The 17,248-nt window shown below is 49.9% G+C and overlaps 1 protein-coding gene across 2 annotated transcripts in view; it reads right to left on the bottom strand.

Annotated features, from left to right (window-relative positions):
* USP32 (ubiquitin specific peptidase 32) overlaps positions 1 to 17,248 on the bottom strand; it is a 1,504,025-nt gene that overhangs the window by 991,953 nt on the left and 494,824 nt on the right. For both annotated transcript variants that reach the window (XM_086954917.1, XM_086954918.1), the window contains exon 5: positions 10,070 to 10,229. In XM_086954917.1, the coding sequence (XP_086811043.1) occupies positions 10,070 to 10,229 (160 nt within the window). The remainder of the gene's footprint in view (positions 1 to 10,069; positions 10,230 to 17,248) is intronic.

The following is a 17,248-nucleotide window of genomic DNA, read 5'->3' on the forward strand; positions in this document are numbered from 1 at the left end:
CAAAGTCCACAGTCTTAGGGCAAATACAATTTGTACATAATGAACACAGAGGTGGCAGACATTGAATTCCTAAGCATAGACCGCATATTACAACTACAGGAATCAGGATAATGGTGAACAGTCTCCAGCCCCAGTTCTTAACGGTGTTCCAGAACCAACCACCAAGCGACCATTCTTCCTGTTCCTGGTGGACTTCTGAAGAGAGTCTGTGAAGATGTTCGATGGCTTTGTACACTGAGGGTGAGTTGTCCGGTATGTATGTACAGCAGCTATAATGCGGCATGCTCCACCACGGTCCGCAAGAACCACATCTAGGACAAGGCGGTTCTGGAGGGCCACCAAGCGAACCGCTTGAAGCTCGGCGGTGTTGTTAGCAAGGATACCAGCTGTGATGTTCATTGTTGTCTCAACTGCCTGAGTCAGATGTCGGATGGCACGGCTGTTTGCCATCGGGCCCCAGAGTGGAACAAGTCCCTTCATAGCATCGAGGAACTGCGCTCCTGTTGAGTCGGCTTGTTCAATGTCCTTGGCTCGTTTTTGTCTATGATGATTCGCTGGAGCCACATAAGTCGGAGGAAGGATGAAGGAGATGAAACAAGTGCCCACCCAGCCTTTGGGGAGCCAGGTGTAAGCCTTTGTGCCGCAGACGAAATACATGTTTGGGGACGACACAAAGGAAGGTGGGTCAGTGGAGTCCAAAGTTCTGGTAAAACGGCAAGCACTGCGGCCTACCAGCTGTGTCCCAAGCCCTTCTATGCACATGTGGCCTGTGACGTTGATGACTGACAGGGCCACAGTCAGAGTGGCAGCCGTTCGTTTCCGCAGGTAGGAGAAGGTGGGTCTGGTTGGATTGTTGAACACCTGCATTTCAATTCGTTCTTTAGCAGGGATGTCCATGTGGATTGAGTCGTTGGAGGTCTGCGGGCAGAAGTGTGTCTTTGTTTTGTTTCGCCAGACCCCGTGGAAGAAATGCGTTACGGTTTTGCTGGAGGTGGCATTGTCCTTATAGCTTTCTTGCAGGAGGATCAGCCAGGCAAGGCAGGAGCCATGAACTGAGAAGGGTGAAGGGATGAATGGTATCGAGTGTCCAGTGGCGTGGGGTAGCAACCCACAGATCCAACAGTTGGTGGCATTGGTGGCGAGATTGTGCTGGTGAAGTAGCTGTACGAAAGAGTTATTCCAAAACTCCTTTCGCCTCTCTCTGAATTGAGGAGAGAGCGAAATCAGATAATGTTCCTTCATGGTGGTAGGCTGAGCAGTGGTCAGGAATGTTTCGTGAGCAGGTGCATTTTATTCCATAATCCAGAGTGTGGTCATGAGGAGAAAGCAGAAAAGGATTGTGATGAAGAGTGCAATTGTCTTTGAGCTGTGGAGTCTGTCTGTTCTTGGGTTTCTGTAGTGGGTATTTCCTGTTGCTTCCATCATCTTCTTATTTGGCGCTTCCATCATCTTCTTATCTGGCGCTTCCATCATCTTCAAGGTGCTCGGTAGCGGGCAGAACCACAGACTTCGTTTAGCTTCTCTCCGGGTGACCCTTGGTGGTGTTTAGGTCACCGTTCTGAGATTTAACTTAGTCCGTGGTCTACTTAGCCGAAGCTCCCTCCTTTCGACGCAGGAAATACCCTTCTCTGGATGGCACAGTGGGATCAGAGAATTTTGAAAGTTCAAGTGCTTCGGTATCAGGATAGCAGGTTAGTGACGGTCGGTCCTTGTTCAGGAGCTCTTCTTGGTTGTCGATGTTTTCTGTCGTGGCCAGGGTCGAGGAGACCTTCTTACAGTGGTGTGCGTGCAGCCAGTGCCGTTTCCCCTCCACACGAAGAGCCGTCCGGGTGGTGATTAACACTTGCCAGGGGCCCGTCCACCGGGGTTCCAAACTCTTCGACCGCTGAAAGTTTCGGATCAGCACGAAATCTCCAGGTTGGATGGCGTGACCCGGACCCCTGGAAGCATCGGGGATGGCCTGCTACACCTGCTGATGAATGACAGACAGAGTTTCAGTCAATTTATACAGATAATCAGACATTAGGACGTCCGGGACGTCATGAATGGAAGTTGGTTTCGGTGCAGACCAGACACTCATGGGTCGACCGAAAACAACCTCATAAGGTGTCAAGTGATGTTTGGTGGGGGTGGAACGCATCGATAGCAATGCCAGTGGGAGGGCGTCTGGCCATTTCAGACCCGTGGTAGCCACTATCTTGACCAGTTTAAGCTTTAGTGTGGCGTTGTGTCGCTCAACAAGTCCAGCAGACTGGGGGTGGAAGACTGCGTGGAACTTCTGCTTGATGCCCAGCCCCTTTAAGATGAGCTGGATGACTTCGGCTATGAAGTGGGGGCCATTATCGCTCCATAAAATACGACAAAGGCTGTAACGGGGGAAAAACTCCTTTAACAGTACTTTTGCAGTGGCCATAGCAGTGTTGTCACGGGTTGGGTATGCTTCCACCCATTTGCTAAATGCGCATACCACAACAAGTACATATTTCAGGCCTTGGCATCTGTCCAGCTGGATGTAGTCCATCTGCAGGACTTCAAACGGGTGATTTGGGACCCCAAACCCTCCCCGGGGTACTACAGTTCCTTTCCCGGGGTTGTGTTGCAGGCATATCAAGCATTGTTGGACCAGACGTTTGGCGGAGTCTGTGATTTTATCATTGTGCCAAACTCTGGAGACAAGTTCAATCATGGGGGCTGATCCTATGTGGGCAGGGGAGTGTGCCATAGTCAGTATGGGAATCAGGTACGAGTCAGGTAGCAACCATTTGTTTGTGTCTTTTGTCCGCCAGCAGCCTTCGTCATCTTTTAACCCCCCCCCGTGTCCATTCAGTCAGTTCGTGTTGTGTGCTAGCCATTTGAATGTCTCTAATAGTGTCCCTAGCGTCAGTCCATTTTTTCTGCTTGTGACCTGGTCACGTACATATGTGTTGTCGTCCTATTTTCAGCTGTCGTTCGGGCAGTGATGTCGGCTAGTGCATTTCCCTGTCCAATAATGTCTGTCACCTTTTTGTGTGCCTGGCATTTGACGACTGCAAGCTTTTTGGGGAGAAGGACAGCTTCGATCAAGGCGGAGACTAGATCCCCGTGCAAAATGGGGGTGCCGTGTGAGGTCAAGAATCCCCTTTCCCTCCAAAGGAGCCCAAAATGGTGAACTACCCCGAAGGCGTACTGGCTGTCGGTGTAAATGTTCGCTGTGGTTCCTGCTGCTAGAATGCAGGCTCGTGTCAGGGCAATCAGTTCCGCTGCCTGGGCAGATCGTTGCGTGATGCGGGCTGTCTCGACTATAGTTCGAGCCGTGGTGACTGCATAGGCAGCTGAAGTGGTGCCATCGGGGAGTTTGATGCAAGAACCGTCCACCCACAGCTCTCCGTCGGGGTCAGGAAAAGCTGTGTCTCTGAGGTCAACCCTACTTCTAGTCTGTTCGTCCGTAAGAGTCACGCAGTCATGTACAGGGTGCACATTGGGATCGTTCTCTGGTAAGGGTAACAGAGTTGCCGGGTTCAGTGTGGTGCATCTTTTCAGGGTGATATGGGGTGCAAGCAAAGTCAGTTCGTATCCAGTCAGTCGTGCACTCGTCAGGTGTTGCGTCTTGGTTTGGTTCAGGAGGGTGTCAACTGCATGGGGTACCAGTACCGTGAGGGAATTCGAGAGCACGATCCCCTCACTCTGTCGGATAGAGATTGCAGCGGCAGCTACAGCTCGAAGACAGGCAGGCAAGGCTCTGGCTACAGGGTCAAGAGTGGCAGAGAAGTAAGCGCACGGTCGTTGCTTTGGGCCAATGGACTGGGTCAGGACAGATAAAGCGCACCCCTCCCTTTCGTGAGTGTAAAGGGAGAAGGGCTTTGTGTAATCGGGGGTACCTAGGACAGGGGCCGAACAAAGGGCATCTCGTAGTTCCGTGAAGGAGGTTTGACATTCAGGGGTCCAAGGGAGTGGGAAGGGGACGTCTTTAGCTAGCAGAGAAAGCAGCGGTTTCACAATGAGGCTAAAGTTTGGTAACCACGGTCGGCAGAAGGAGGTGAGGCCTAGTAGGGAGAGAACCTGTTTCTGAGTCTTAGGGACAGGAGTTTCGAGAATGGTTTGGATCCGGTCGGGAGTGAGTTTCCTTCCGTCTTTGGACAAAAGGTGGCCTAAGTAAGTGACCTGGGGTTGGCAGAATTGAAACTTCTTCTTGGAGACCTTGTGGCCATTTTCCGCAAGGAAGTGCAGGAGTTGAATGGTGGCTGTAACTGCTAATGGAGTGGTGTCGGCTGCCAAAAGGATGTCATCGACATATTGCACTAACACCACTCCATCGGGTAACTGGACTTGATCCAGTTGTCTCTTGAGGGCCTGGCTGTAGATGCTAGGGCTTTCTGTGTAGCCCTGGGGTGCTCGGCAGAACCTATATGAGCGGGCTTTTAGGGTGAAGCCGAAGAGATATCGGCTGTCTGGGTGGATGGGGATGGAAAAGAATGCGTTTTTGAGGTCAATGACAGTGAAGGTGGTGGCAGTAGAAGGAATCAAAGTCAGGATGGTGGTGATGTCTGAGACCACGGGGTACTGGGGTACCACCACTTTGTTGATCTCTCGAAGGTCAATGATAAAGCGGTATGCTTTCTCATCTCCCTCTCCCTGTTTCTTGATGATGGGCAAGATAGGGCTGTTGCAAACGTTGCTAACCACTTCCTCTACCACTCCTGCGTCTATCAGTGACTGAATAATCTTTACTAATGCCTTCTCGCCCTCGGGCGATATCCGATATTGTGGAAGTTTTGGGAGTGTTGCGTCTGGTCGGACAGTAATGTGCACTGGGTCAATCATCATGCGCCCTACGTCCGAATCCGTCTTGGCCCACAGATACGGAGGCAGAGTGTCAAGCAGGGATGTGTCAGCGTCGGTGATGGAAAACATGCGTCGGGGAGGGCAATGTCTAAGCAGAACGGGGTTGTCGTAAAGGAAAACTCGAACTCCGTCTTGAGAACATCTAATTGTCGCTCGGAAGTGTTTCAATAAGTCAAGTCCCATAATGGCGTCAGGGCTATTGGAGGAAAGCAAAAACGTGGTGTCAGTGGTGTTGTTTTCTAAGTCGAAGAGGATCGGGGCGGACAAAGGGTTAGTGGAGGGCGTTCCATCGAAACCTGTCGATGTTATAAGTGAGCCAGACAAGGGTGCCCTTGGAATCAGTCGTTTAGATAACGCACTACGTGTTGCGCCAGTGTCTACCAGAAATGGAGACTTTGTACCCAAGACCTTAGCAGTGACGTAAGGGCCTTGCTGGTCAACATAGAGCTCGACTGGATCCCTCCCTTGCCCTTGGCAGTCCTATGCAAAGTCGTGGGCGTCATCGTAGTCAGATTGCTGGCATTGGTTCTGTCTGGGTCGATCAAATGTATTTGGTCTGCCTGATCTGTCGTTAGTCGTGTCATTTGGGGACCCTCGCTGCTGTCCCTTATTTCTCAGTCCACTTGCTATGTCCTTGGGGTCTTTGTTTCTGATTATTTCCAAAAGAACCGGGCACTGGGATTTCCAATGGCCAGTTCCTTTACAGAAAGCACACTGGTCCTCTCTAATGTCTGTACGTCCAATGTGGGGAGTCAAAGTGCGGTCCTTGGGAGGTGCAGTCTTAGGGACGTTCGTCTGATAGTTTCCCCGGTATTGGTCTCGTCCTATAGTCACCCCTTGCAGTTGTGCAATCATCACCCTCTCTTTCAAGTCCTTCTTCTTTTTCTCTGTTGCTCTATCGTTTTCATTTTTCTGATGTTCATAATATTGGGCCATCTGGAGGATAGCCGTAGGTTTGGAGGCTGCCCAACTACTCTCGCTGGCCTGCAGTTTCTGGGAGACCTCTGGTGACAGACCCTTAACATAATTCTGGACAAACAGATGGTGTCCGGTTGCAGTGGTCATGTCCTGGCCGCTGTAATCGGAGAACACCATTTCAAACCGGGAGAAGTAGTCCGATACATCCTCCTGGGGTTTCTGGCGACAGGCCGTTACTATCGACCAGTCCACTTTCTTTTCTGGAATCAGGGTTTTTAATTTCTGTACGATTTTATCTGGGAGGTCTAAAATGGATTTCAAAGGCTTTTGTCCAGGTTCTCGTTGTTTATCAATGCCATCGAGTTGTGACCAGGTATGTCCAAACAGCTCAAGGTAGTCGACATTCCGGATTTGCTTCCACACATCAGCTGGTAGACATAACCCGAAAAACAAGTCGATGTCAGCCAGGGTCATAATCGTTGAACCTAGGGCTGTACCTAATTCAGTATAGAAGACAGTGGGGTTTTTACGTAGGTCAGGCAGAGATTTCCGGAATGTCAGAATCTCTTGCCGGTCCCATGGCTGGTAGACCCAGTTGTACACTACCCTTCCTTTTGCATCTTTGTGGTTTGCATCATCGTTAGTCCCTTCACCTCGTGGTGGAACCCAGTAAGGGGCAGCCTCTCGTATCGGCATCATGACGTTAGATTGCTCAGTTTGTGGTTCGGTCGCTACGGATGTCGTGGGTTTAGTTCCCGATTCTTGTTCAGTGAGGTGGCGGAAAACCTCAAGCGTACGCATAAGGAGGTCCGTCACATCACACTCGCCCTCATCCCCGATATCGACCTTCCGGTACAGAGTCGTTAGGCTCTCGGGGACCTTTGTCTCGATATCGGTCCTCGTATGCGTTCAAGACATGGTAACACAGTCGTACGGTAAAATGTCGTCTGTGACTCCCTGTATACGAGTTAAACATATCCGTGATGTACTCTTCATCTTCCTTCCTTTCTACCAGTGTCCTTGCTATCTTGTCAATCCCTGCTCGCTCATCTTTGCTTAGTCTGCTTGTTCTTGCAGAACCAACCCTTCGGGTCTCAGGGTCGCCTAACGTTGTCGTTTGCGTAGTATCTAATACAAGGAGTTCGGCCGGCACAGAGGCCATGGGGGCCGAAGCTGTGGCGCTACTCTCGTTTGTACCTGGGGGTGGTGGGTGTTGTGCTAAGGGTTGGGAAGGGGCATATGGAGGGGGCATGTAGATGATCGGAGGACCTAACAGCAGATCATCGTTGGCTCGTTGTTTCGAGGGTAATTCAGGGTAGAGCGTGGAGGACGTTCTAACCGGACACTGGCTTGATGTTTCCTTTTCTAGTTTCTGTTTGGCTTCCTCTCTTTCCTTTATCTCTTCTTCTAGTTTCTGAGCAGCTAGGTGGGCTGCTTTTCGCAGCTCTTTTCCCAACCTACTCTCAGTTCTCTTTTTACGTTGTTCAGTTTCTTTGCGCCACATGCCGAAACTATCAAGCATAGTGGGCGTTGTCTTGTTTTTACCAAGGGCTGTTTCTAGCGCGTTTATTTTATCATCATCGAAGGATCCTATCAGTGGCCACTGACTTTCTCGATCCCTTTTCGTATATTTATGCCACAGCTTGCTATAGGCTATAGCGATCAATCCATGCTTCATGAACATGTCCTTATTAGGGGTGCCTTCCAGTGGAGCCGGATGGTTCATCTCTAATAAGCGGTCCGGGCTAAACAGGCTACCAATCAGTGGGGAGAAGACAGGCATGACGGATCACAATGGGGACAAAAGTCAGCACTACCTATCTTATCACTGCGTGCAAAGACTAGACAGAATATTTCTATTCTACGTTGTTTGCAGGCAGTGAATACCTCATGAACCAATATCGAACAGTCAATGTTCGGTCAATCAAACAATCAGTGGGGAGAATAAGTAGGCCCGCAAAGGTCTGCGTTACCTACCCTTTCACTATCTGCAAAGAGGGAACCTGTTCTTTCCTGTTTGCAGACAGAGAATCTCCAGAAAACAATCCGCGAATAGTAGTTCGGGTTCAAACAATCAATCAGTGGGGGAGAAAGATAGGCACGACGTCTGCGTTACCTATCCTTCACTGCTTGCAAAGAGAGAGCCTGTTGTTTCTCCGTTTGCAGACAGCGAATCTCCAAACAAATCAACAAAGAGTAGTATTTTCCAAACAATCAAACAATCATTTCGCAATTCGTCGTGTTTACACGACCTTACCCGGACCGCATGGACAGTTTCTTGTCTTCCGAATCCAGCGCCCGATCGTCCTCTATTCTTCGTATTCCTCGCGGCACTCCTGATGGTTCCCAGTCAGGACCGTAGATCACTGGAGAGAGGTCTGTTCGGAACCAGTGAAGTTCGGATGATCGGCTGTCAGACGAGGGTCTATCGGACAGGTGCACTTCCGATCGTTGCAGTCGTTCACTCTGTCGTCAGGACCTCTCCCACTGGATCCACGAGTCGCTGATGGGCCCCACGTTTGGGACGCCAATTGTAAAAAGGTTTCGGAAGCAACCAATAAACAAAGATCCTTAGGTATTGCCCGGCGGTGTCGCCTCTTTAACCCACAAAATATTAATCAATGAAGAGGCAGGCGCTGGAGACTGGAAGGCAGGAAACAAGGGTTTATTCTCTCCGGAGGAGAACACATCAGTTCGGACAGCAAGTATCGTCACGAGGTGCTCTAGCCGCATCTCTGAGGCTTGGCCTCTTATACACAAGTTTATGATCTTTATTGCATGTAACACATTCTTGCAATGCTTTGAAGTATGAAAGGACATCCTCGGAATCTCCCCTTCAGGCCCGTTCCCACACACATTTACAGTTGAAGTCCCCACCCCAGTCACAACAGGTGATGATTATCGCGCAGCTGGACATTCCGCCAATTCACGGAATGTGTGGGGTTGATCGGATCTCATAGGGTGGGGGCTTTGATCAATTCGAGGGTCCTTTAATGGGGGAAGCTTCCTACTGTACGGGGGGGGCAATAAACAGTATCCGCAGGGCCAGGTGGCGGCCTGGGAACGAGGAAGACAAACGGGCACACAGGAAAAGGGGGTTTGTATCAAAGGACCTGGGACCATGAAAGGAATGAAGGGAGGTGTCGCGCTGGGAACAGGATGGGATTCCGAGGCAGAGCTGCGCTGAAGAGGGGTTTATGACCCAAGGCATGTGAGAGCGGGGGGGTTGTCAGCGTGCGGGGGATGCCTGCGAGGTTAGAAGAGAGAGAGAGAGACGCGCTGGCTATCAGCGAGGGGCCGGGAGGCCATGGTGCTCAAAATGGCTGCCACTTACGTGCACGAATGGGCTCAAAAAGAGCAAGATGGCGCCGATAATGTTGACGTTTGCAGCCTAACTTTTAACAACACGTCGTAGTCGGAGGGGGAGCCTCCCGATCGGCGTGGCGGAGAACTACGCGGATTAGGGTTGGTAATGAGGCACACCGGAGGGCGGTGTGCCAGGACGGGGCCACTAATCTTGGGTTGCCGCACGGCTGGGAGAGCTGGCCAGAGGGTAAGACCACTCACCTTCAGATGCCTCACGGATGGGTGAGGCGGCTTACCGAAAAAGGGGGGTAGCAAAACTGAGACGGCGCTCGCAGGCCAGCCCCCGCCGGATGGCAGGGTACAACCAGAAACAGAAGTTAGCGAGTCATGGCCTAACTCCGGGGACAGAAACTACCCCTCTCCTCCGCACAAGGGGAGCCCAAATCCAACCTCCCAAAAGAAAAACGGCCCGCAAGGGCAAAAGAGACTAAAACAGCATAATGCAAAAAGTTATGTATAATGTCACTGTATTCCAAAATAACATCTGCGGCCAACAAATGACCACAACAAGACAGAAGTGTGTACTGGTTATTTAGTTGGTAGAATGGGAATGCAGTATGATGAATATGTTACAAGGAGGGGAGGTGTGGGCGAGTGCGAAGGTTATAGTTCAGACAGCGCCGGCAGTGCTGCTGGCTTCTTTGAAAAACTGTAGATGCCCCCACGTCTTCTTGACACAAGTTGATTGTTTTTTCCAGTGCCTCTGCCCTTCCACCCTCCAAGCCCCCGCCCTCCCCCCCGCAGGAAGGATTGGGCATGCAGAAATTCTATAGCCACAGGCAAAATATACAGGTTTTCCAATTTGACACCTCTAGTCAACGCTGCTCTGACGTACGCGTTTATGTTTTTCCAGCAAAATAAAACTTTCAAATGCAAAATTATTTTTACAGCAGATAGTAAACACTTAATTTATAAAAGAAACACATTTGAGACTTTAGAGTTCAGAATGTAAGAAATAACTTACAATGTGTGACTCCCGCCAGGGTTTGGTAGAAAGTTGGTGTATCGCTATCATCCGTAAGAGTAACATATATTCCCCCAGATAGCAGCCAGCGGGAGAAAGTGAAAGCTTCCTTGTTTTGTAGCAACCAGTTCCGAAATTTATCATAGTTGACTTTCTCACTCTGCAGAGAACAAAGGAAAGCAGGAAATAAGTAACTCTAATATGCAACATGTGTAAAAATAAAATCCAACATGCCAGGACAGCCATATTTGATGTACAGGAAGAGCAAAATAAGCAACTTTCTTCCCTCTTACAATTTCTTTAAGCTTTAAACTACTTCAGAGTCGCAAGATAAATTCGTTAATCCCTAACATAAACATAAAAAAATAAAAAAAAGTATGTGTGGCATTCACGCATGGCCAAAGTGACCAAAGAGAGTTTCTGCCCAAAACCCACTGGGCACCCCAATGGTGCACGCCACGTTCATTCTGTATTTTTCACTGGTACTGTGTAAAATGTGAGGTAATAATGGCAGTGTAAGGAATGCAGTATGAGTTCACAACTCAAAATGCAGTTCTTAATGTCTTGAAAGGATTGCCTTAGTGCACTGAAGCATTATGAAAGTTGACATGTTTTACTAATACATTTTGCCCTAAACACCGACAAAAATAGTATATAGCATTGTCTCCGCTGTTAATAGTGAATTAACAAAAATTAAAGGTAAGTCAATAGTTTGATTAACAGCAAAAGCAGATGTTACTGTTAAGAAACGTTTGGCTCGATACTTAACACCAGTCTATGTCTACATTCATGCAGCAAAGATACTTAACTGTTCGAGCCGGGAGTTGACCCTATCTACAAAATGACACAATTGCAATTAAGGATACAATTTTAAGTGACGTATTTCAATTTGCACTGGTCTTTTGGTTCAATCAAATGCAAGTGACACTATTCTCAGGAGCACTACAATTAGGTTGCCTGTGAGTTGTGTTATTGGTATGGTGGAATAACCAGCTTAACAGGTATCCTGAAAGAAGTTTGGGTATCCCTTCAATAATGTTTGGGCTGCACATGCCCCCGAATTGATGTGTAACTTGACATTACATTATTAACATAGTAGGTATACTAGTATAACTACTACCAAGGCTGTGGTGGAGTAGCCGTAGTGGGCAAAGATGACGGACACATTTTAGTAACGTTTCCGGGCCTCCTAGCCGGACAAACAGTGCCCAGACCCTATTGCTGAGTCGCTGTATGTCCCCTAGCCGTCATTGCAGTGCTGAGGTCTGTTGACTTGCCAAACGGCTAATGGAAAAGCACAGTGCGTAAAAGCCCTCAGCTGCTCCAGCAGCCTCCTTCCTATTGAATCGGTAGTGAGCGGCCCGGGGACAGCAGCTCTTCAGGGTGTTTGGTCCGCCACTCTTTTTCAGGTCTCACCGTAGCCAATGCGCTTGCACTTTTTTAATCTTGCACTGCTAAGACTTCAGCGCGAGATTAGCATCGCGCTGAAGCCGACACGAACATTCATCAGGCACGGTGCAGCCGATTTTCGGGCTGACACCGGCTTTCACCCACATCACGCGCCATCTTGCGGTGAGGAACGGGTCACGTTCCAGTTGTTGGACGCCTCCCGCCCTCCCAGCCTATTTAAAGGCGGGCTACCAGCAGAGCGGTGATTTCATTAAATCTACCCCTGAGGCGGAAGCCGGGGGCTCATACCTTTGTCCTTTGCGCTGATGAAATTGTTCCTGATTACTCTGATATTTTAAAAATTGTAATTATTTTAAACAGCACCTTTTTAATCTTGCACTGCTTATGACTTCAGCGCGAGATTAGCATCGCGCTGAAGCCGACACGAACATTCATCAGGCACGGTGCAGCCGATTTTCGGCCTGACTCCGGCTTTCACCCAAATCACGCGCCATCTTGCGGTGAGGAACGGGTCGCGTTCCAGTTGTTGGACGCCTCCCACCCTCCCCTGAACTCACGAGACTTAGGTATAAATACAGTATGTCACCTCGTCCGCGCAGCGGGCGGGCGCAGCGAGCGCGCCAGCGGCGCGCCAAAGGCAAGCCCGTCTGCGCCCGTCCGCGCTGAGTCCGGGCCTAGGGCCCCGACCCCTGGCCAGGTATCATCAGACTGCAGGATACCCTATTCCCGATCCTCCCTACTAGAGCTGCACGCCCCTTTCAACTCTCGATGCTTGGCTCATGATCCAAGAAGACTTACATACAATACTTTTACTAAATGTACCAACTGCAACACCAGGATCTTTATAAACAACCACAAAATCCAACCTAAATCATTATCTACCGCTACAGAATCCGAATTTCTTATGGCGCTTATCAATGCGCGATCAGTATGCAAGCATAGACAGGAAATAGCGGATCTCATCATAGACAATAATTTAGATGTTTTATTCGTTACTGAGACATGGCTGGATGATGCATCCGATCCAGATCTGGTTATTGCTGTGTCACAAGGTTATAAAATTTACCGACAGGACAGGAAACGAAAACGAGGGGGGGGACTGGCAATTATTGCCAGAGAAAGATTTCCAATCAAAATAACATCCATTTCAGCAACAACATGCGAGGCGTTTCAGTTTAGCATTTTGTTCACTGCCCTTTATAGTTTTAAGGGATTGCTTCTATATCGACCCCCTGGAACAAGGACGCCCTTTGTAAATAACCTTAGTATAATAATGGAATCGCTAATTATGGAGGAATCTTTCACAGTTCTGGGGGATATGAACTTTCATTTGGATCTGAAGGAGGACAAGGATACTCAGGCCCTTATTATGGATCTGGATATGTTGGGGCTTAAACAAAGGATCACGTCCCCGACCCACCAAGCTGGACACATTCTCGATGGCATCTTCTCAAATGTGGAGGGCCTACAGATACTTAACATCCTGCCAATGCCCTGAACGGATCATTATGTGATATTTAGTAAGTTGCAACTAACCGAAACCTCAAAGATAAAGGCCACCACACCGAAGCCAACCACTTTCAAAATCTGGAAAAACATAAATCATACTGAATTAATCACTTTATTGGACAGCACTTGTCCACTGCTTTCCTCCGACCCAATCATCGCCACTCAACAATTTCACGACTGGCTAAGATATGCCACTAACACCTTAGTACCAATAAAAAAAGTTTCTACGAATAGAACTACCCCTTCTGCCCCATGGTACACTGAGGAGCTTAGGAGACAAAAACAGCTTAACAGAAGCAGGGAAAGGAAGTGGCGTAGAAATTACGACCCGGACGAGAAGGCGAAATACAAAGAGTCACTCTCTGCATATAAAGTGATGATTATGGAAGCAAAGAAAACTTTTTTCTCTGAAAAAATCGACAAAGCCAAAAACTCAAGTAGGCAATTGTACGACATCACAAGAACATTGGCTGACAGTAAAAATCCAAGCGCCCTGATATTACTAGATCTTTCAGCGGCGTTTGATACTGTCAGCCATGCATTGCTTCTGGGCAGACTGGCTCGGCTCGGGATAGGAGAGCGAGCCCTCGATTGGCTAACAGCCTTCCTATCTGGGAGGACGCAGAGAATCCAGGTTGCAGATCAGGTCTCCGGTGAGGGTGTTTTATCTTGCGGAGTCCCGCAGGGCTCCGCGCTCTCTCCACTCCTATTCAATTTGTACCTGCAGCCATTGATAGAGTCCCTGACAAATATGAACTGTAAAGTTTTTAATTATGCCGACGATACTCAGCTGTTGCTGAGTATCGACAATACATCATCGGCTCAGTCCACGGCCCAAGACATATTACGATTTACAGTAAACTGGATGTCGTCCAATTTATTGAAAATCAACCCAGACAAAACAGAGGTTCTCGTAGTTTCATCCTTGACCTCTCCCTGGAACGATCTGTTTTGGCCACAAGAACTCGGACCCACTCCAAGACCGTGTCCTAGCGTTAAGAGCCTCGGCATGAAGATTGATCAGGAACTCTCGATGGCTAACCAAGTGTCCGCTGTAGTTGGTTCTTGTACCAACCTAATCAGGAAATTGCGGAAGCTCGTTCCCTTACTCTCATGGAATATGCTGCGAACCATTGTCTCGGCTACAATAGTGTCGAGAATCGATTATGGCAATGCGCTGTATCTTGGCCTCCCAAAAAATCTATCCAATCGTCTTCAGGTTACTCTGAATGACGCAGCACGCCTGATATTTGGTGTGCCAAGGCGGACTCATGCTTCCCCCTTGCTCTACAGGCTTCATTGGCTGCCTGTGGTGCAAAGAGTTGAGTTTAAGAGCATGTGCATCTGTCACAAAGCAATCCATGGACAGGCGCCAGCCTATATAAAAGAGAGACTTGAATTATACAAACCCAAGCGCGCCCTACGATCCTCCGGTTCCTTTCTGCTGTCCTGTCCACGCTTCAAGCTGGCAACTAAAGGAGGCAGATCTTTTTCAGTTCAGGCTCCGATCATCTGGAATAAGCTACCGGAGGTGCTTCGTAGAGAGCCCAACCTTCTCCACTTCAGGAAGTCTTTGAAGACTCTACTCTTCAAAGACGCATTTACTCCCTAGTATCTGGTATTCTAGAATCTCTCTATAGTCATCTTGCTTCTTGTTGCTGCACTTCGTTAGTAGCGCTTTGAGACCTGTCGGTGAGCTGGCGCGATATAAAACCCAGTACAAATACAAATACAAAGGTAATGCACCTGATCTCACCCCGCCTGCTTCTCAATCCTTTTGTGATGAACTGGCTAAATTAAAATTGATTAGGAAAATTCTTCCAGACACTGCCGCAAAAACACTGATCAGCTCCCTGGTTTTAACATCCCTTGACTACTGCAACGGGCTATTTCTAAATGCCCAAACCAGGATAATAAACAAGCTTCAGTCACTGCAGAATGCAGCAGCAAGGCTTCTTTCAGGAACACCTAAATTCTCTCCAATTCCTGACACCATCAAGAAATATCATTGGCTAACGATCCGCAACCGAATATAATTTAAATCTTTATGCATAGTGTACAAAGCACTGCATGATCAGGCTCCCCACTTTTTTAAGGAACAGTTGACACCTTATAAACCAACCAGACTGCTCCGATCGACCACGTTGAACCATCTAGTGGTCCCTCGATCCAAGACAGTTTCTTGGGGAGATCGTTGCTATGGAATACCTTGCCACTCTGCATCAAGACGTCTCCTTCACTTATGCAGTTCCGTAAACTACTAAAAACTTGGTTATTTGATCAGTAATCTAAGACAGTTTCTATGAGCAATGAGGGAACTAATGGAATCACTTAGCCCCGAGACGCCCACGGGTATTTGCCGCGCTCAATAAATTACAAAAATAAATAAATAAATAAATTGCTCCGGCGAGATTTATGTAGGGGCTCCAGGAAATGCTGCCAGAGGGTTTTGGAATGCGGATTATGGCCAGTGCATGTGCGCCGGGCGGGCGCTCACCATTTGCTCCCATGCCCCCCGCATCAGACTTGAAAGGAATACGCTCCCCCGCCCCCACAATGCCGAGAGCTTGTTGCATTATTGCTCTCACTTGAGTGCTTGTTTTCTAAGCTCTTTCTCATGTACAATCTCCCTGTTGTTTCTATTGCTTTCTCTCTCAGTAGCTTTTCCCCCGCCCCAGAGTTGCTGCCATGCATGTGCTGCTTTTACCCTCTCCACCTGCTCATCCGTTGCTGACCCATCTCATATATATGAAAGTAAAAACATTGGCACCCACATCATTCTGCCGGAGCACATGCACAATGCTTCCCCCCCCTAAATACCTGCCCCACACTCCGTGTTGCTGCCTCCCTCATTTTGCGAGTTTTCTCGTGTGCCTAAACTCCCACCCCTCCCACATGCTCTGTGTTGCTTATGCTAATGTTTCTCCCCCGCCTCCAGTGTTGCTCAGCCTCCGCTTCGATTGATGTTTTTGCCCGCCAAGACCTGCCCATCCATTGCCCCACTGGTTCCTTCATTACCCCCTAAGTCCTCTGTATTTCATATTTCGCTACTTCGGACCCTCACACACCCTCACTCTCACACCTCCTTACTCTCACACACCCTGACACCCTTCCACCCTCACAAACCCTCACTCACCCGTACACCCTCACCCTCACACACCCTCACTCACCCTCACACCCTCAGTCACCCTCACACACCTTCACTCACCCTCACCCCCCTCACCCTCACACATCTTCACTCACCCTCACCCCCCTCACCCTCACAACCCTCTCACACCCTCACCGTCACCCCCTCCCCCTCCCCTCACACCCCCTCCTCTCACCCTCACACACCCCCTCACCCTCACACACGCTCACTCACCCTCACCACCCTCACCCTCCCACCCTCCCACCCTCACACACCCTCACCCCCCTCACATACCCTCACCCTCCCTCACCCTCCCTCACCCTCCCTCACCCTCACACACCCCCGCACCCTGTCACCCTGTCACCCCATCACCCTCACACCCCCCTTAACCCACACTTACCCACCCCCTCACACCCTCACACACCCTCTCACCCTCACACACCCTCAGTCACCCTCAACCCCCCTCACCCTCACAACCCTCTCACACCACCTCACCCGCACACTCCCTCACCCCCCCTCACCCCTCTCACCCTCACCCCCTCGCCCCCTCACCCTCACCCTCACCCTCACCCCCCTCACCCTCACCCTCACACCCCCCCACACGCCCTCACACACACCCTCACCCTCACGAAGCCTCACCCTCACTCTCCCTCACCCCCCTCACCCTCACCCTCACACACCCTCACTCAACCTCACCCTCACACTCCCTCACCCGCCCTCACACCCCCTCACCCACCCTCACACCCCCTCACCCACCTTCACCCACCTTCACCCACCTTCACCCACCCTCACCCACCCCCTCGCCCTCACTCACCCCCTCGCCCTAACACACCCCCTCGCCCTAACACACCCCCTCGCCCTAACACACCCCCTCGCCCTAACACACCCCCTCGCCCTAACACACCCTCTCACACACCCTTACCCACACTTTCACCCACCCTCTCACACACTCACCCACCCTCTCATCCACCCTCCCACCCACTCTCACACCCCCACCCACCCTCACACCCCCACCCACCCTCACCCTCACACACCCCCTTACCCTCACACACACCCTCACCCACCCCCTCACACACCCTCTCACTCTCACAACCCCTCACTCTCACAACCCCTCACCCCCACAACCCCTCACC

This window comes from Lissotriton vulgaris, chromosome 2_1 (genome assembly GCF_964263255.1).
Source record: "Lissotriton vulgaris chromosome 2_1, aLisVul1.2, whole genome shotgun sequence".
Taxonomy (NCBI): Eukaryota; Metazoa; Chordata; class Amphibia; order Caudata; family Salamandridae; genus Lissotriton; species Lissotriton vulgaris.